The sequence below is a fragment of the Stenella coeruleoalba genome, assembly GCF_951394435.1.
Source record: "Stenella coeruleoalba genome assembly, chromosome: 7".
NCBI lineage: Eukaryota > Metazoa > Chordata > Mammalia > Artiodactyla > Delphinidae > Stenella > Stenella coeruleoalba.
In genome coordinates this window covers 43,183,313-43,199,555 of record NC_137153.1, presented here as the reverse complement: position 1 = coordinate 43,199,555, position 16,243 = coordinate 43,183,313, and the positions used below count along the sequence as shown (strand labels likewise).

At 46.3% G+C, this 16,243-nt stretch overlaps 1 protein-coding gene across 2 annotated transcripts in view; it reads right to left on the bottom strand.

Annotated features, from left to right (window-relative positions):
- The window catches only part of B4GALT1 (beta-1,4-galactosyltransferase 1), a 50,746-nt gene that overhangs the window by 22,758 nt on the left and 11,745 nt on the right, over nucleotides 1–16,243 (bottom strand). For both annotated transcript variants that reach the window (XR_013829167.1, XM_079927374.1), the window contains exon 2: nucleotides 464–699. Coding sequence is in view for 1 of the 2 variants with exons in the window: in XM_079927374.1 (XP_079783500.1) it covers nucleotides 464–699 (236 nt within the window). In the remaining variant the exon portion in view is untranslated. The remainder of the gene's footprint in view (nucleotides 1–463; nucleotides 700–16,243) is intronic.

Here is a 16,243-nt window from a genome sequence, read left to right as displayed (position 1 = left end):
GCTAACTTACTACAAGCAGACCCAGAGTTTAACTTGAAATGAAATGGACACTGGACCTTTTAGAAATGGAAATGCATCCTGTCTCTTCAGATGAATTTCAAGGGAATTTGGTATACAGATAAGTTAGATGTGTTATTCCAACTGGGAGGTTATAGTCTAAAGATAGGAATTTAGGTATTCAGGATAAACTTGAAACACCAAAGTTATACTCTTGGGAAAAAACAAAACAAAACAACACTGTATGGCATTTAGCTCATTTGCACCAAGATAAGGAGGGGGGTGGGGGTGGTAGTGGAGTTGCAAAATGCCAGATGTCTAAAAAATCACTTCCATTCCTTCACCCCTCATTACTCACATATTTGAGTACACAAGCACGCGCATGCACGCGTGCACACACACACGCACGCACATGCACACACGTGTACACTCCTTCCCTTCCTCCCTCCACCTTCCCAGACCTCACCTGGTTGATAACATAGATGCCATAGTCCAACTGCTGACGCTGTAGGATTGGGTGCAAATAATACAGCCAGTACTTGAGATGTTCCTGCCGGTTGCGGAACGGAATGATGATGGCCACCTTGTGAGGAGAGATGCAGTCCTTGGGGGTATAGCGACCACCCACCTTCACCTTCGGGTTCTGTTCCTCCACAAGCTTCAGGTCCACAGCTTTGTTAAACTCAATCAGCATGGGGCCAACTAGAGAGGTGGAGGGAAGGAGAAGATATCAGGCCACGGGACTCTGCAGGTGGCCAGGCCGCTACCGCTGGAAGCATCTCCTCCTGGGAGGCAGTGTGGCTGTGGAAAAGGCACTCAGGCCCAGCACTGGGTCCCATGTCCAGAACTAGCATGACTGACCATCCCAGGAAACCCTTCAGTATCAGGCAAACCCAGACAGCTGGTCACCCTGAAGCACTTCACCTTCCTAGGACCCACTCCTCTCAGACTATGTTGCTCAACTGAAAAATGGAAATGGAGTAATTCCTGCTCAGACTTCCTGACAAGCTGTAGTAAGGATCAGAAAGCATGGCTGAGAAAGCACTTGGTCAGAAATCCTGAGGTTGAAACTCTGCCACCTCCCAGCTGTGTGGCCTTGGACAAATGACTTACATCATCTCTCTGAACCTAACCTAGTCGGGGGAAAGTGTGCGTGTGTGTTGGGGAGGTCCCTGTGGAGGAAATGAGCCTGAAATTACAAGGCGGCAGAGAGTGGCATGAGTAACCCATGTCTCAGGAAGGGAAGTGATGCACAGATGAAACAAACTCGACGGGTAGGGACTGGAGGAACTAAGCGGAAGCAGAGAGAAGAAACAGCCAGAACAAACATCAAAGAAGAGTGCTTAGAATCAGCAGGGGATGAAGAAGGGAGGAAAAGTCAGGGGCAACTCCAAAGTTTCTGGCCTAGAAGAACATGGCTCCAAATGAGAGAACTAAGTTAGTAAGAGAGCTCTGGGCTCAGAAGACAAATTGATGAGATGTGGGTGGTGGCTTGTGAGGTAGTGGCAGGTTAGGAGTAGAGGAAAAGGCAAGGGTGAAGATCCAGATACAGGCATGAAAGTCCCCGTCTCCTAAGTAGAAACAGGTGGAGCTGAGAGAAGACCTCACTCCTCCAAGTCTGACAACCACCCCTGCCACAGCACACATGGGGAGGGCAGGAGAAAGATGACTAGCCTAGGGACACACAGGGAATTGGGAACAGAGTCAACACTTGAACCCAGGTCCCCAGTATTCCCTGTAGGCCAGACTTTCTCAAAGTGGGTTCCAGGAAACACTAGTCCCAGTGAGATGCTCAATGGAAGAACACATCCCCTGGTCAAATAAGTTTGGGAACGCTGCATACTAAATCTTGCTTCTGGGAAGTCATAATGCATACCAAAAGCTCTGAGAAGCTGTGCAGTCAAGAAGTTCACTTTATCTATCTCACCACTTCCTAAACTTATTTGGCCATAGAATCATTTTATCAGGGAGCATACTTTAGGAACCGTTACTCTAGCATAACCAGCTTTACCTATGGAGTGAACTATCCACAGGAACAAAGGAAGGAACCTAAACATTACAGAACAGAAGCCAGACCCAGGCCACAAACTCAGAGCAAGTTCACCTGAAACATGCTGGTGAGAACCACCCAGGGTCCAGTGTGCAGCCCTCTGTCGCCCTGTTTGTTTGTCAACAGTATGTAGCTCTCCAAGCACCTCTTGTCTTCAGGGATCACTCACCCTCCTGAAATGAGGCAGCCCAAGAAAAGGAAGCTGTGACTCTCGCTCCCCTTGCCTGTCAGCAGGTATGGACCTGCATCTCCTCCTCTTCTCCCCTCTCCTGGACCCCCAGGACTCCTCACACCTTCCCTCCCACTGACGCTGACCCAGTTCTATCATCACAGCACCCGCTCACGTTAGTTCATTTTCTTCTGAGACACAGCTCTGATCCTATCACTTTCCTGCTAAAACCCTCTGATGGCTCTAAGGCTATAGCCTTGGACAAGGTAGGGCTAAGCCTCTTAGCTTGGCAACAAGGCCCTTCAGTCTCAGCTCTACCCTCCTTCCCGTTCCAATAAACTGTGCCTCTGCCCACACTTCTCCCTTTGCCAGAAACGCTCTTCCCTCTTCCCTCTAACATCATTGAGAGACTAGGATCTTAAAATCAAAGCCCCAGTCTGGCCTTGTCCTTTTGCTCTCCTCATTCCCACAGAGCTCAGACGGCAGACCCCGTGTGGCAGGAAGGGGGGTCTTCAGGGATCAAAAGCCCTAGTCTCTGCCTGGCCGTGCACCTCGGTCTCTGGAGGAACAGAGGCCTCACAGATCAGTCCCTCACATGACTGCCCGCTGACCCAGCTCCAACCTCCCAGGGTGCCCTCAGGTGAGTAGGTACTATGTCCCAGAACCAAGTAAGGGGTCAGCCTGGCCATTGTCTCTACAGAAAAATGTGAGGAGTGTGAACACATTCTATCATCAGAATCATGTGAAGTCATCAGTAAAAATATGGACTCTCAGGCCTCTCCCCTAGAGAACCTGACTCGGTAGATCTTGGGAAGGACCCACGTAAATAACAAGGAGCCCAAGGGATTCTTATTGGGCAAGATGGGCAGAGGGGAGCCGGACCGCCCATCTTCACAAGCCTTGGGGCTTTCATGGAGGGAGCCCTTTCCCACAGGGTCCAGCAGGCCTGGGCTGCTCTACTCCCCAACCTTGGGCAAAGCCTTTTGGGAGACCCTGCTGCACAGGGTGCTTGTGAAAAACATGAAAAGAAGACCTGTCATTGGGCTCTTCTCACTTCAGAAGGCCCCACGACATCTGCACCCCATCCCCGGCCTGCCCCACCTTTGGTTCTGAAGATGCTGCTAAACATAGCTCCATTTTGGGGAACCCAAGAGGCATCTGGACTGTCACCCCACCAAACTTCTCACAACTTCTGAAACCAACCCAGAAAACAGGAATTCACACTTGGTCTGCCCACCCTCCCTGGAGCAGACACCTGCAGGCTAGAAGCGTCTTAATTTCGCCCCTTCAGCAGTTCCAGAAAGATGGTCCTGAGGTAGTTTCCTGGTCAGGAAAAAGGCTGCCTGGGTCCTAGTTCAGCTCTACAAGTGACTCGTTGGATGATCTTCGGGCGACTACCAGCCAGCCACTCTCAGGATACTGGCTTCCATTTGCAAACTGCAGGGATTGGAACTCACATGAACACTTATTTAACCTCACCACCACCACCACCACCACCACCACCTATGGTCAATCCGCTTCTGCTCCAGAGTTCCTTCAGCAACTGATAACACTGTCTACCCAATTATGGGAGCTGATAACCTGGGTGGTCCATCTTCTATCCCCCTCCTCTTCCTTCAGCCCCTGCATAGGGGTTAACAGCATGTGACCGTCCATCCACGGGAGCCTACTCAACCATCAAGCCAGAAGAGTTTGTTTAACATAAACGTTTTCTGTGGTGTGTCAAGGCCACTTTCAATTCGTTTCGATCAATACTTTCTGGACACCTACTGTGTGCCAGGTCAGGGAGGTGGGAGGAGATGGGATGGACAGGACAGTTCCTGACTTCAAGGAGCCCCCTGCTGAGCGTGGCAGGACCCACGTGAAAACCACCCTGGTTCAAGGCTGTCCGAGGGACTTGCTGCCCCAGGGGCTCCATGCAGAGCTTGATCACCAAACAGCCTCTTTCTCACTCCCCTCCTCCTCCCTGTGCCCTCTCACAACCCTGCCCTGTCTCCCACACATCTAGAGCACCCTGACCCCCATCTTGCCCTTCTGGCCCAACCTGGCAATTCTTTTCCCTGCCTTCTCCCCTTGAAGCTGCCACCGCTCTGAGAACCGCCCCTCCCTGTTCACACCCCTGAGATGGGTCAGCGCTTGGCAGCTGTGGTGGCTCCAGATCCGGGGCTGAATGTTTTCCTGGAGCCGGCGCTAGCCGGGAGGCCACCCTGCATGCCCAGCACACCTCCTGCCACGAGGCAGGGGACGTCCTTCATGGCACACCTGGCTTTGCCCTAATTAGAAAGTCCAAAGAGCTCAGACTCCAAGAGGGCAGTGACCAGCTCTGCCTAGAACCACACTGACCTGCCAGCAGGTCTCAGAGCCACCGCAGGGACCTCGGGAGAGGCGTGGGGGAGGAAGCAGAGGGCTGAGGCTTCCTGACGGTCCTCGGGCGAGCCAAGGCCCCCTTGCTGTGCAGCGCGTGGCGCGTGCTACCACAAGCCCTCGGCCCTGCTGGGCCGGCTTGTGTGTTTTCTTGGCTCTAAGAGCTGGGAAGCAGGGTTACGTAAGCAGATGAGCAGATGTGAGCCTGTCCTCGGCTCCCCCCACTAAAGCCCTGCCACGTGGGCCTCTCAGCTGGGAGTCTAGGTCACAGCCTTGCATGTAAGTCGCTCAATAACTTCAATGTGTGAACTCAACTCAGACAGATTCCACTGCTCCCTCGCCCAGCACGGCAAACCCAAACACACATATGCCCCTCCATCAAAAGCCCTGTGAATCCAGAGCCAGCCCAGCACAGACTCCCTGCCTCACTTCCAGGCTGGCTGAACCACTCGTTCATTCCTCTAGCCTCAGCCAAAGAGGCTGGAACGTCTAGCCACTGCTTCCCAACTGACCAGCCAATGGGTCAAGACAGTCCTTGGCCTGTTGTGGAGTGGTGACAATGTTTCATGAGCCTGAGACAAAATGGTCAAAGATAATGTAAGTGGTCCTTCATTAAGCTCAATGTAATCAATATATCAGAATGCCCATTCTTCCAAGATGAAGTGCTTCTTACTCTTTAAATGTTAAAATCCCCTTTCTTTTATGAAATGATCACAGTGGATTTTGATGCTGGATTGATCTTTTTTAATTTAATTTTTTAAAAAACCCTTACTTGCAGCCATGGGTCAGGCCTCCAAGTTTAAAAACAATTTTTTTCTTGAGCAATGAAATTCACTGATTTGGGAACTAGCTTTGTGGTTCAACAAGCTGAGATGTTGGAATCTCTTCCTTGGTCAAGCCTCAGACCTAACAGTATGGCGTAGCCCCCCTTCAAGCCATTCCTCCCACTGCCCACCCCTCAGCCCCACTACAGTGTTGTTCTTCAGGCTCCTGTGGGTGAGCCATTTTTCTCTGTACCAGTCTTCCGGCGGCCAGATGTATGCTGGAAGCAAAGGCAGGCACTACTAAATCCCCAGATTTGGGAATGACAGTTGTCTGCAGTGGTCCCACCAACTCATGATGCCCCTTGTAACCCCTTACACTGAAAATGAGAAGCACTGTCTACTGCATGGGGCTCATTCCAAATCTTCTCCCCAGTCCTTCAGGGAAGAGAAGCTCTCCAGAATTCTCCAAGGACTTCCTTATCACCAATCCAACAGCTGCCTGGCCTCAGCTCAAACATACCTCCCCTAGGAAGCCTTCTCAGACCACTCAAGGTTGGTTCTTACTTTTCCTCCGCCTTCTTTAAACACCCATAGCACCACATCCATTCAACCATGCACCTGGTTAGCACACACCACATGCCAGTTGGTGCCAGGCATGCAGCAGTGGGGCTGGGTTAAGAAGAGGTCTTTGCCCTTGGCAGGGGGGAGACCAGCAAAGCAAACAATGACGGTGAGGGTGACAGTGGTGAGAACAGCTGAAATGGCACAACGGAAGGGGAGTCAGCTCCGGGGCCAGGGAACAGAGTCAAGAAAAGCTTTGCAGAGAAGCAGCTGACTCCACTGGGCCCCTCAGCTCCTCTCTGGGAGAAGAGTTGTGAGTGTCCACTTGGCTGCCATGGACACGGAGTACGCCAACAACTCTGAGCTGAGTGAATGGTGCACAGCTATTCTCCCTGCCACCAATGCAAGCAACCAAGAGGATTTCAATAAACCTCAAGAAAACCTGATGGAGGAGCACAGGACAGAGGGCCACCAGATGGGACTGCTCAAGGCTCACGTTAACCATGTCTTATTGGGTTTTAAAATCTAAATCACAAAGGCTTCAAAAGTACTGGAAATGATTTATTTCTTAAACCAGATGTTCAGGGTATTTTTCTTTATACCTTTTGGTATATCTTTAAAATTGAACAATAAATATTTAAAAATATAACCCAAGGACAACAATTGTGACCCCTCCTTCATCCCTTTCTCAATAAAGAAGTGTCTTCCAAAATAAAGACTTCAAAACATACAACTCCGTGACCAGAAAACAGGAATAATCTACTCCAAAGGCTGATTTGATATGTCTTGGGCACAGTGCGTGCAGAATACAATTTCAACACCCACTGTTCTTTCTGCCAACTCACCATCCAAGCCACTATTAGACCCTGGGGGGAAAAACACTTTTTCAACAGGAAGCAGAGCACATTTGTGGTCTCAGAACCCTGCATTTGGGGGCACAGAGAAAAACAAAATATTTGTTCAAAAAATAAAAGATCCTGCCAGAGGAAGGCTGCAGAGCAGAACCCAGGTGGCCAAGGGGAAGCTGGGCCAATAGGGCATAGTGGGGCCAGCTGCTCCTTCATCCACCTCTGCACTGAGGCGTGGCCCTGCCGTGTGCCTGGACTGCCACACTGTGTAGGTCTTCCAAAATATGACCTGCAAGTGACCCGGCGAGGGATGAACCTTTTCTTTTTTTTTTTTTTTTTTGCAGTACACGGGCCTCTCACCGCTGTGGCCTCTCCCGCTGCGGAGCACTGGCTCCGGACGCACAGGCTCAGCGGCCATGGCCCACGGGCCCAGCCGCTCCGCGGCACGTGGGATCCTCCCCGACCAGGGCACGAACCCGTGTCCCCTGCATCGGCAGGCGGACTCTCAACCACTGCGACACCAGGGAAGCCCGAACTGCCTTTTCTTGTGCACTACTCTCGCTCCCATTAAATTCTCACCCAGCCTTCAAACAAGGGCCAAGCACCCTCACTCGCTTTATTGCATTTGCTTTCAAGATACTGTTGAGGTTTCCATCTATTGCAGAGGTTCTCAAATTGTGCAGTACACAAAGAATCATCTGGGGAAGCGTGTAAAACTGCAGATTCTTGGATCCTCCTCCCCAGAGCTTTTGATGTGCAAAGTCTGGGGCTGGGGTCCCGGACTCTGCCTTCTTACAAGTACTCTATGTAGCTTTAATGCAGGTCCCTAGAGTATATTTTGAGAAACGCTGGTTTACAGGCTCACCTGTTCACCACCACCTCCCTCCCACCCCCATGAAGCTCTTTAAGAGTGAGCCACCAAGAAAAACAACTTACTGTGTATGGCTGCTCTCTGACGATGTTTCACTTTTGGCTTTTGCAAAGGGACAGATGTAATAGCTATTCTGGGCTGCAGAGCCTGAACATCTACATTTTAACTCTTCCCGAATCTTAACTTTTTAAGCCACATTTTCGCTTTCTCTTGTTTTAATTTATTTATGTTGACCCTTTTTATGGTGTGTATTCTTATAAGTTACCTCAAAAACCTTTGTGAAGTAGGTAAGGGAACAGTCCTTCAAAGTTCAAACTTTGAACTTCAAAGCTTTCCCCAACTCCCTCAGGCCAACTGGTACCTGTTCCAGATGCCTACAAACACCCTTTACGTACCAACATCACAACCTTCACAAGCACGCATCCAAGCCCCCACCCCCGCCAGGGGGCGGGTGCCAGTCTACCTCCCTGCTTCTTCCAGCAGACCCTCGTCTCCTTGAGGGCAGGAGTTGTACACCATTCCTTTTTGTACTTGGGACAGTTTCTGGCAGAACAGGCTGCACAAACGTGTGGTGACCCCACAGCACTTATTCAACTACGAGGTAAGAATGTGAACTAGCAGAGTAGGAAACCATCTTGCCTATGTGATGCTTGAGAATCTAGAGTGCTGTCCTAAGTACACACCTACACCCAAGGCGACCAAGGGCAAGAACACTCTCCTTTCCGGGCTCCAAAGATGCCTTTGGTTTCCAGGTATAGCACCTGATTCATGATCTACAGGCACATCTCCTGCCCTCAATTTTAAATGAGTTTCCTCCAGATTCTAGACCTATAATTTGAGACTGTGTGGCAGTGGACAGCCTAACCTCCTAATGAAAATGTTGCTATTTCCTCACCTAAACCTCACACTGCCAGAGCAAACAGGCATTTCACCAAATACCACTTGTTCCCTGAGAGAATAACCCCAAAGCTCAAAGTCTAATATGGGTCATTAAGATCACCAGAAAAGCCTTGGGTGGTCACTCAGTCCAGGATCCTGTTACCAAGGGTACCAAGGCCTAAACCTAAGGGAGCAAAGTCAAGGTCAGATTCCATCACCTCGAAGGGTCAGGATCCACCTTGAAACAGACCTGTGGATAATCCTGTCAGACCAGGGCTGGAGTGACCTCGAGACTTATATTTCAACCCCCGCATTACACATAAGGGAAACTGAAGGCCAGAGAGACTAACAGCCTTCCTCAAGGACACTCTTGGATTTGCAAAAAAGCCATCCTTATCTTTTCCTTATTAATCCTTTAGGGTTCTGATGTTCATGGATGCATCTACACAGCAGACAACAGATTACAGCTCATGTGCCCCTCCACTCTCCCTCCACTGTGCCCATGGGGATTCTATCTCAGAATCCTAGGGTTCAGAATCCGTGGGGATTCCAGCAAGCCACCAACTGATCCAAGGAGCCTAAAAGTGAACCTGATGTGACATCACTGATCTAAACTCTTCTCAAGTGCATTTCTATACATACATGGTCATGGCTCAGAATTCAAGGGGGCAGTAGAAACAAGGATAGAGCACTGGGAAACCCTGGGAGACCCCAGAACTCGGGGCATAACAGTACACGTCTGTCCTGGGGTGACCCAAGGAGGTTTCCACCAGCAGTGGAACCACAGAGATGCAAGGCCTGAGGTCAAGAAGCAGTGCCCAGGGATCAAGGCTTTTAAAGCCCAGTAAACAGGCTTCCCAGTGTTTGTCCTCTGGGGAAAAACTGTCCCAGGAGGAATTTCTGCTTTGTTTGGTTCCGGCCCAAACGCAGATTTCCTCCTCACCCAGCACTTCTCCTGACTGGCTGCCCTCCCTCCACTGGAATTTGTGAAAACTGCGCCTGCCCACAGTTATCACTACCAGGAAAGGCTCGGGAGGCCAACTTGCCTGGAAATTAGCCCCAGGATGATCGTGCTGTATCTCTCGCCCCTTAGAACTAGAGCACTTCTGGAAAGGACGATTTGAGCTTCTCAGGAAGGATTAGATGATACAGGCCTGGGCGTTATTTAAAGACCTTCCTCTGCAGGCTGAGGCAGCCTTGCAGTCTCCTCCGGGTCTTGCACTCTCAGCCTGGGGTCAGTCACCAGCAGGTAGGCCCCGGGCCTGCCAGGCCCAGGATGGCCAGAGCCACATTTACCTCCATTCCCTTCCTGATTTTCCCCTCCTCAGGATGCTGTGGGAGAACACTTTGCTCTGCACCTTCTTAGGCCATTTGTTAGAAAAGATGTAGAATTTTGACACACAGTTCTACAGGAACCAAATGCAATTTGCAAGGGAAGCAGCATGGTAGGAAAGGTCACAGACCAGGATTCAAATCCCGGCTCCACCTCTGAAAAGCCACAGGCACGTTTCATAACCTCTAAACCTTGTCTGTAATATAGCACAGTGCCTAACACACAGTAGGTCTACAACATGTATTTGCTGAGTAAATATATGAATAATACTTGCGTGCGGGCCTTACACTCTAAGAGACAAAGTCATTCTTAATAGAATTTAATAGAGGCTAAAAGTCATAAGACACACTGCTGAGGAGAATCAGTAGAGTTAAATTATACCAGCACATTTAAAATGCAGAGGGACTAAGGGTATTAACATAGTTACAGAAAAAGAGTACTGGTGAGAGAATGCACAAAACAATGGGGAAAAGTCTTCTGTTCAAACAAAAGATAGCGTGGGCAAAGCAAACAGAGAGCTGACAGATTGAGAGAAGAGGTCTGCAGTGTCTGAGACCCGCAAGGGATTAGTATCCAGGATGTATAAGGAAACCTTCCATGTCATCAAGAAAAATATGAGTCCCTGTGAAAAAACAGCCAAAGAATTATTACGAATAAACAATTTACCAAAGAAGAATCCCAAAGGCCATCAAGCATATGAAAAGATGCTCCAGCTCATTTGAAATCAGAGAAAACCACGTTAAAACAAGAGCTTACCCAGGGACTTCCCTGGTGGTCCAGTGGTTAAGAATCTGCCTTCCCATGCAGGGAACACAGGTTTGATCCCTGGTCGGGGAACTAAGATCCCACATGCCGCTGGGCAACTAAGCCCGCGCACTCTAGAGCCCGCGTGCCACAACTAGAGAGAGAGACCTGCGCACCGCAATGAAAGATCCTGTGTGCTGCAACTAAGACTCAACGCAGTCAAGTAAATTAATTAATTAATTAATTAATTATTTTAAAAAAGAGCTCACCCATTGTACCTACGCGTTTGGCAAAAATTAGGAAGTTGGTTAATGCCAAGTATTTGTAGAGTCGCTCTTGCTCTGCTGGTGGAAACATAAATGGGGGCAGCCATTCTGGACCCATATCTGGCACCCTCGAAGCAGCATAAATACACACATAGGTCCATAAAGGACATGTAGAAGGCCATTCCTTACAGCATTATGTGTGAAGGCAGTGTTGAAGGCAGTGTGGGAGTCTACCATTAATGGAGAGAGAAAATTGGTATGAACACCACAGACACTAGATTACACACAGCAATGTGGATGGACCTTATAATCAAGGGTGAGCATCTGCAGCCCATCTCTTAGTTTCTAAATACCATTATCTACTAAAAAGAAATAGTGCTCATCGGAGAAGTGGCTGATTCCAGGGCTGGGTCAGAGAATTAACAAGAGGAGCCTGGAACATCTTGATTTGCCTAAAAGAAAGGAAATGCTCAAAGAATGAAGGGATATGCCAAAATGACACAGAAGCCAGCTCGAAGGGGATCTCATTGGCCAAAGCTGGGACAGTCTGAGCATCAAAATAAATAATGTGAGTAAAGGATTATGAACTATTGAATAAAGTAAGAATCCACAACTCTGTGCTAATATATGAAAATAGGGAAATAGGAAAACTCTTCCTCACAGGAAAATGCCAACTAATAAATGTAGAAGCAATGATAGATCACCAACCACCATGATAATAATAATTCAGGTAAGAATCATCAATAGGCACTAAAAATCAATGGATGAAAGTATGAGGAATAACAAGGTATTTACATAATCTCAAAGTAAATGCCCATAAGACACATTTTAATTAAAAGGGGTAAAACAGGGCTTCCCTGGTGGCGCAGTGGTTGAGAGTCTGCCTGCCGATGCAGGGGACGCGGGTTCATGCCCCGGTCCAGGGGGATCCCGCATGCCGCAGAGCGGCTGGGCCCGTGAGCCATGGCTGCTGGGCCTGCGCGTCTGGAGCCTGTGCTCTGCAACGAGAGAGGCCACAGCAGTGAGAGGCCCGTGTACCGCAAAAAAAAAAAAAAAAAAAAAGGGGGGGGGTAAAATAGCAAACTTGATAATGGAGAAACAGCAGGCACCACCATAATGAAATGATCAAAGTTCACATGGCCAGTAAGGAACGAATTAACAGCATGTGCCTCCAGATATTATGTACCGAGAAGAACTCAGCATTGTTCACTGGTATTCTTATTCAGGGCATAACCTGAACCTCATCACAAGGAAACATCAGACAGACTCAGACTGAGGGGCCTTTACAGAACAACTGGCCCACACTCTTCAATATTTTCAGTGTCGTGTAATACAAAGAAGTGTCAGGCATTGTTCCAGATTAAGAGCCGAAAGAGACATGATGACTGAATAAAATGCGTGCTCTTCAATTTTCTTTTACTACAAGGACATTCTTGGGACAACTGACAAAATCTTTATAAGGTCTGTAGATGAGATAATAGAAAATTTTCAATGTTGATTTCCTGATTTGATCATTATACTATGGTTATATAAAAAAATCCTTGTTTTTAGGAAATACATACTGAATAATTAGGGGTAAAGGGGCATGATTTGGAATATCACACAGGCACAACCGTGGAGCGAGAGAAGAAAAAGCAAATATAGTAAAATGTTAACGTTTTGGGAATTTAGGGGGATCCAGGGATATCCAGAAACTCTTTGTATAATTCTAGCAACTTTTCTGTAAGTTTGCAGTTATGTCAAATTTTTTAAAAATTGAAAAAAAAGAAAAAGCAGATCTGGTTTAAAAAAATAGAATCAAAATGAGCTATAAAAAATACCATTTACATAAGTTAAGAATACGTATATACATATACTGTATGATCCATTTATATGGCCTTCTCAAAAAGACAAAACAACAGTAATGATCAGTGGTTAACAGGGGTGAAGGGTGAGAGGAAAATGTGACTACAGGGGGATTTTGGGGGGTGACAGAACTATTCTGCATCTGGATTGTGGCGGTAGTTTTATATATATGTATATATACACACATATATATAAATTCATAGAACCAAAAAAGGGCCAATTTTACTGTATGTTAATCTAAAAAATTGAATTTAAATTAAAAATTGCATATATATGAAGCAGTGGCTCCCATTTAGCAAGAGCAAAAACAGATACACATTAAACACTTTAGAATCGCTGCCCATGGTGGGGTTGGGAAATGGAAGGGGGAATGAGGATAAAATAAAACAAGAAAATAAGGCAAGAGAGTCCTTGATGATAATAGGCATGAAATAAAAAGTTGGATGGCTGGATGGAAAGGAAGAAAAGAAGGAAGAAAGTACACAAGGAAATAAATAGAGGAGTGGTGGAGGCTGGAGCTGGATGTGTCCTTCCAGGGGTGTACAAGGGAGAAAGGAACCCTGACCTCTGGATCAGACCAAGGTCCCTGAAGGAGTTCTGCAACACTGTGGGGATGGGTTCATCAGCCAGACAGCCTGACACCATCCAACATTAGAGTACAACTCACCTCCCTGCTGTGACTTCTGACTTAGCAGCTGCCCTGATTATACTATGGCTTCCCTTATAGTGCTGCCAGCAGCCAGAGAATTCTAAGCCACCTGACAGTTCCAATCTTGCACTAGTGCAGAGATTTAGCATTCCAGCATGTAAATAAGTTTTATTACTGAGTCAGCTGACCCTCTGATCAGTTTTGGAGCCCTGACTGCATTTCTGGATCTGCAATGCTGGTTCCAAGTACATCCTTCTCTCTCCCACTAGCCCCAGACCTTGCACTGTGGAAAGCCTGCTGCCCTATAGGCCACCTGGGCAGTCAGCCAGCCATGCACTCCTAGCAATACCTCTCTGGCATCAAGACCTCTTTAAATGCAGCCAGTTCCAATTTCTTCCTCTAAGGACTGGAGATAATAATGTGTTCTCTTTACATGGTAAATGAGATAACACATATACATTCCTATCACAGTACTTAGCACTAACAGATGTTCAAGAAGCATTACGTTGTACTAATAGATGTTCAATAAATATTACTCCGCCTTCTCCCCTGATTCCCTAGAACTTCAAAGCCTACAGATTATTACAACTCTATAATCACAAGAGCTAAAATTTCACATTTCTATTCTAAGCCACCAGCGTAAGTGATAGATTTGGAAAAAGAGTCCGGGACCTCAAAGGGTCCTGTGGGTATGATACAAGTCTTCTTACAACATATGAGGGTTGAACAGTGATTCTGTTCATCTTTTACTGTCAGGGACAAGTACTAAAATGTTAAAGAACCAGCTTAGAAAAGAATACAGGGCTTTCCTGGTGGCGCAGTGGTTAAGAATCTGCCTGCCAACACAGGGGACACGGGTTCGAGCCCTGGTCCGGGAAGATCCCACATGCCATGGAGCAACTAAGCCCGTGCGTCATAACTACTGAGCCTGCGCTCTAGAACCCATGGGCCACAACTACTGAAGCTCACACACTTAGAGCCTGTGCTCCACAACAAGAGAAGCTACCGTGATGAGAAGCCCGCACACCACAATGAAGAGTAGCCCCTGTTCACCGCAACTAGAGAAAGCCCGCGCACAGAAACGAAGACCCAACGCAGCCAAAAATAAATAAATTTTTTTTAAAAAAAGAAAAGAATATAAAAGAAAATTTTTACAATCTTGGGATCATGAAGACCTCCCTAAGTGCAAAACAACCTGAAGTCATAAAGGAAAAGACAGACTTAAATACATAAAACTTTTGTATGATCGAAGATACCAGAGGTAAAATTAAAAGACACGTGACACATGGAGATCATATTTGCAAATGATATATAATAAGGGAGTAATATCCATAGTATTAAAAACTCCTATAAACTTATTTCAAAAAATAATAGAAAAATGGGTAAAAATATTAACAAGTAATTTACAGAAGAAATACGAATGGCCAACTAACACATGAAATTTGCTCAACACCATCAGTAGTCAGAGAAACAAACTAAAACAAGATGCCACATTTGACCATCATATTGACAAATGTAAAAAGACTGATAACATCCTGTGTGGGAAACAGGCACCTCTCATACACTGCTGATGAGGCTAAATTGAAGGGCAATTTGACAGTATGTATTAAAATGTTAAAAGTATGTGATCTTTAGATCCCAAATCAATAACCTAACCTTCCACCTTAAAAAGGGTTTTAAGAAAAAGAAAAGCAAACTACACCCAAAGCTAAAGCAAAACAGAAGGAAGAAGATAATAAAGATTAGAGCAGAAATTAATGAAATAGAGAACAGAAAAATAATAGAGAAAATCCACAAACCCTAAGTTGGTTCTTTGAAAAGATCAACAAAAATGCCATACTTTTGGCTAGACTGACCAAGGAAAAAAAAAGAGAGAAGACCAAATTATCAAAGTTGGGAATGAAAGCAGAAATATTCCTAACAACCTTAGAGTAATAAAAAGGATTATAGGGAATACTATGAATAACTGTATGCCAACAAATTCGATGACTTAGATGAAGTAGACAAATTCCTAGGAAAACACAAACTACCAAAACTGACTTAAGAATAAAAAGAAAATCTGAATAGACCTGTAACAAATAAAGAAATTGAATCAGTAATCAAAAAGCTTCCCACAAATAAAAGCCCAGGCCCAGATGGTCTCACTAGTGAATTCTACCAGAAATTTAAAGAAAAATTAATACAACCCTCACAAACTCTCCCCAAAACTGAAGAGGAGGGAACACATCCCTACTTATTCTGTGAGGCTGTGTTACCTTGATACCAAATTCAGACGAAGACATCATGAGAAGGATGAGAAGGAAAACTACAGATTTATTTGCCAATTATACCTCAATAAAACCAGAAAAAAATCCCTATAGATCAATGTCTCTTATGAATAAGAATTCTCAAAAAAAATATTAGGAAACTGAAGCAAGCAGCATAGAAAAAGGATGACACACCACAACCAAGTGGGATTTATCCCAGGGATTCAAGTGTGATGTATACCTGAGAAACACCGTATCAACAGAATGACAAATGACAAAAACCACATGACCATCTCAACAGACACAGAAAAGCATGTGACAAAACACATCAACACCTATGCATGATAAAAAAAACACTCAACAAACTAGGAACAGAAGGGAACTTCCTCACCTGATAAAGAGCATCTGCAAAAATCCCACTGCTAACATCATACTTAAAGACTGAATGTGAAAGACTGAATGTTTTCCCCCTAAGATCAGAAACAAGACAAGGATGTCCTCTCTTACTGCATCTATTCAACAATGTGCTGGAAGGTCTAACCAGGTCAATTAGGCAAGAAAAAGTGTTGCTGTGAGAGTTACTGAAAATAATGCATATGTAGTACTTTTCCCACACTTGGCATGTCAGTAAGTGCTGAGTAAGCATTACCTGTTGTG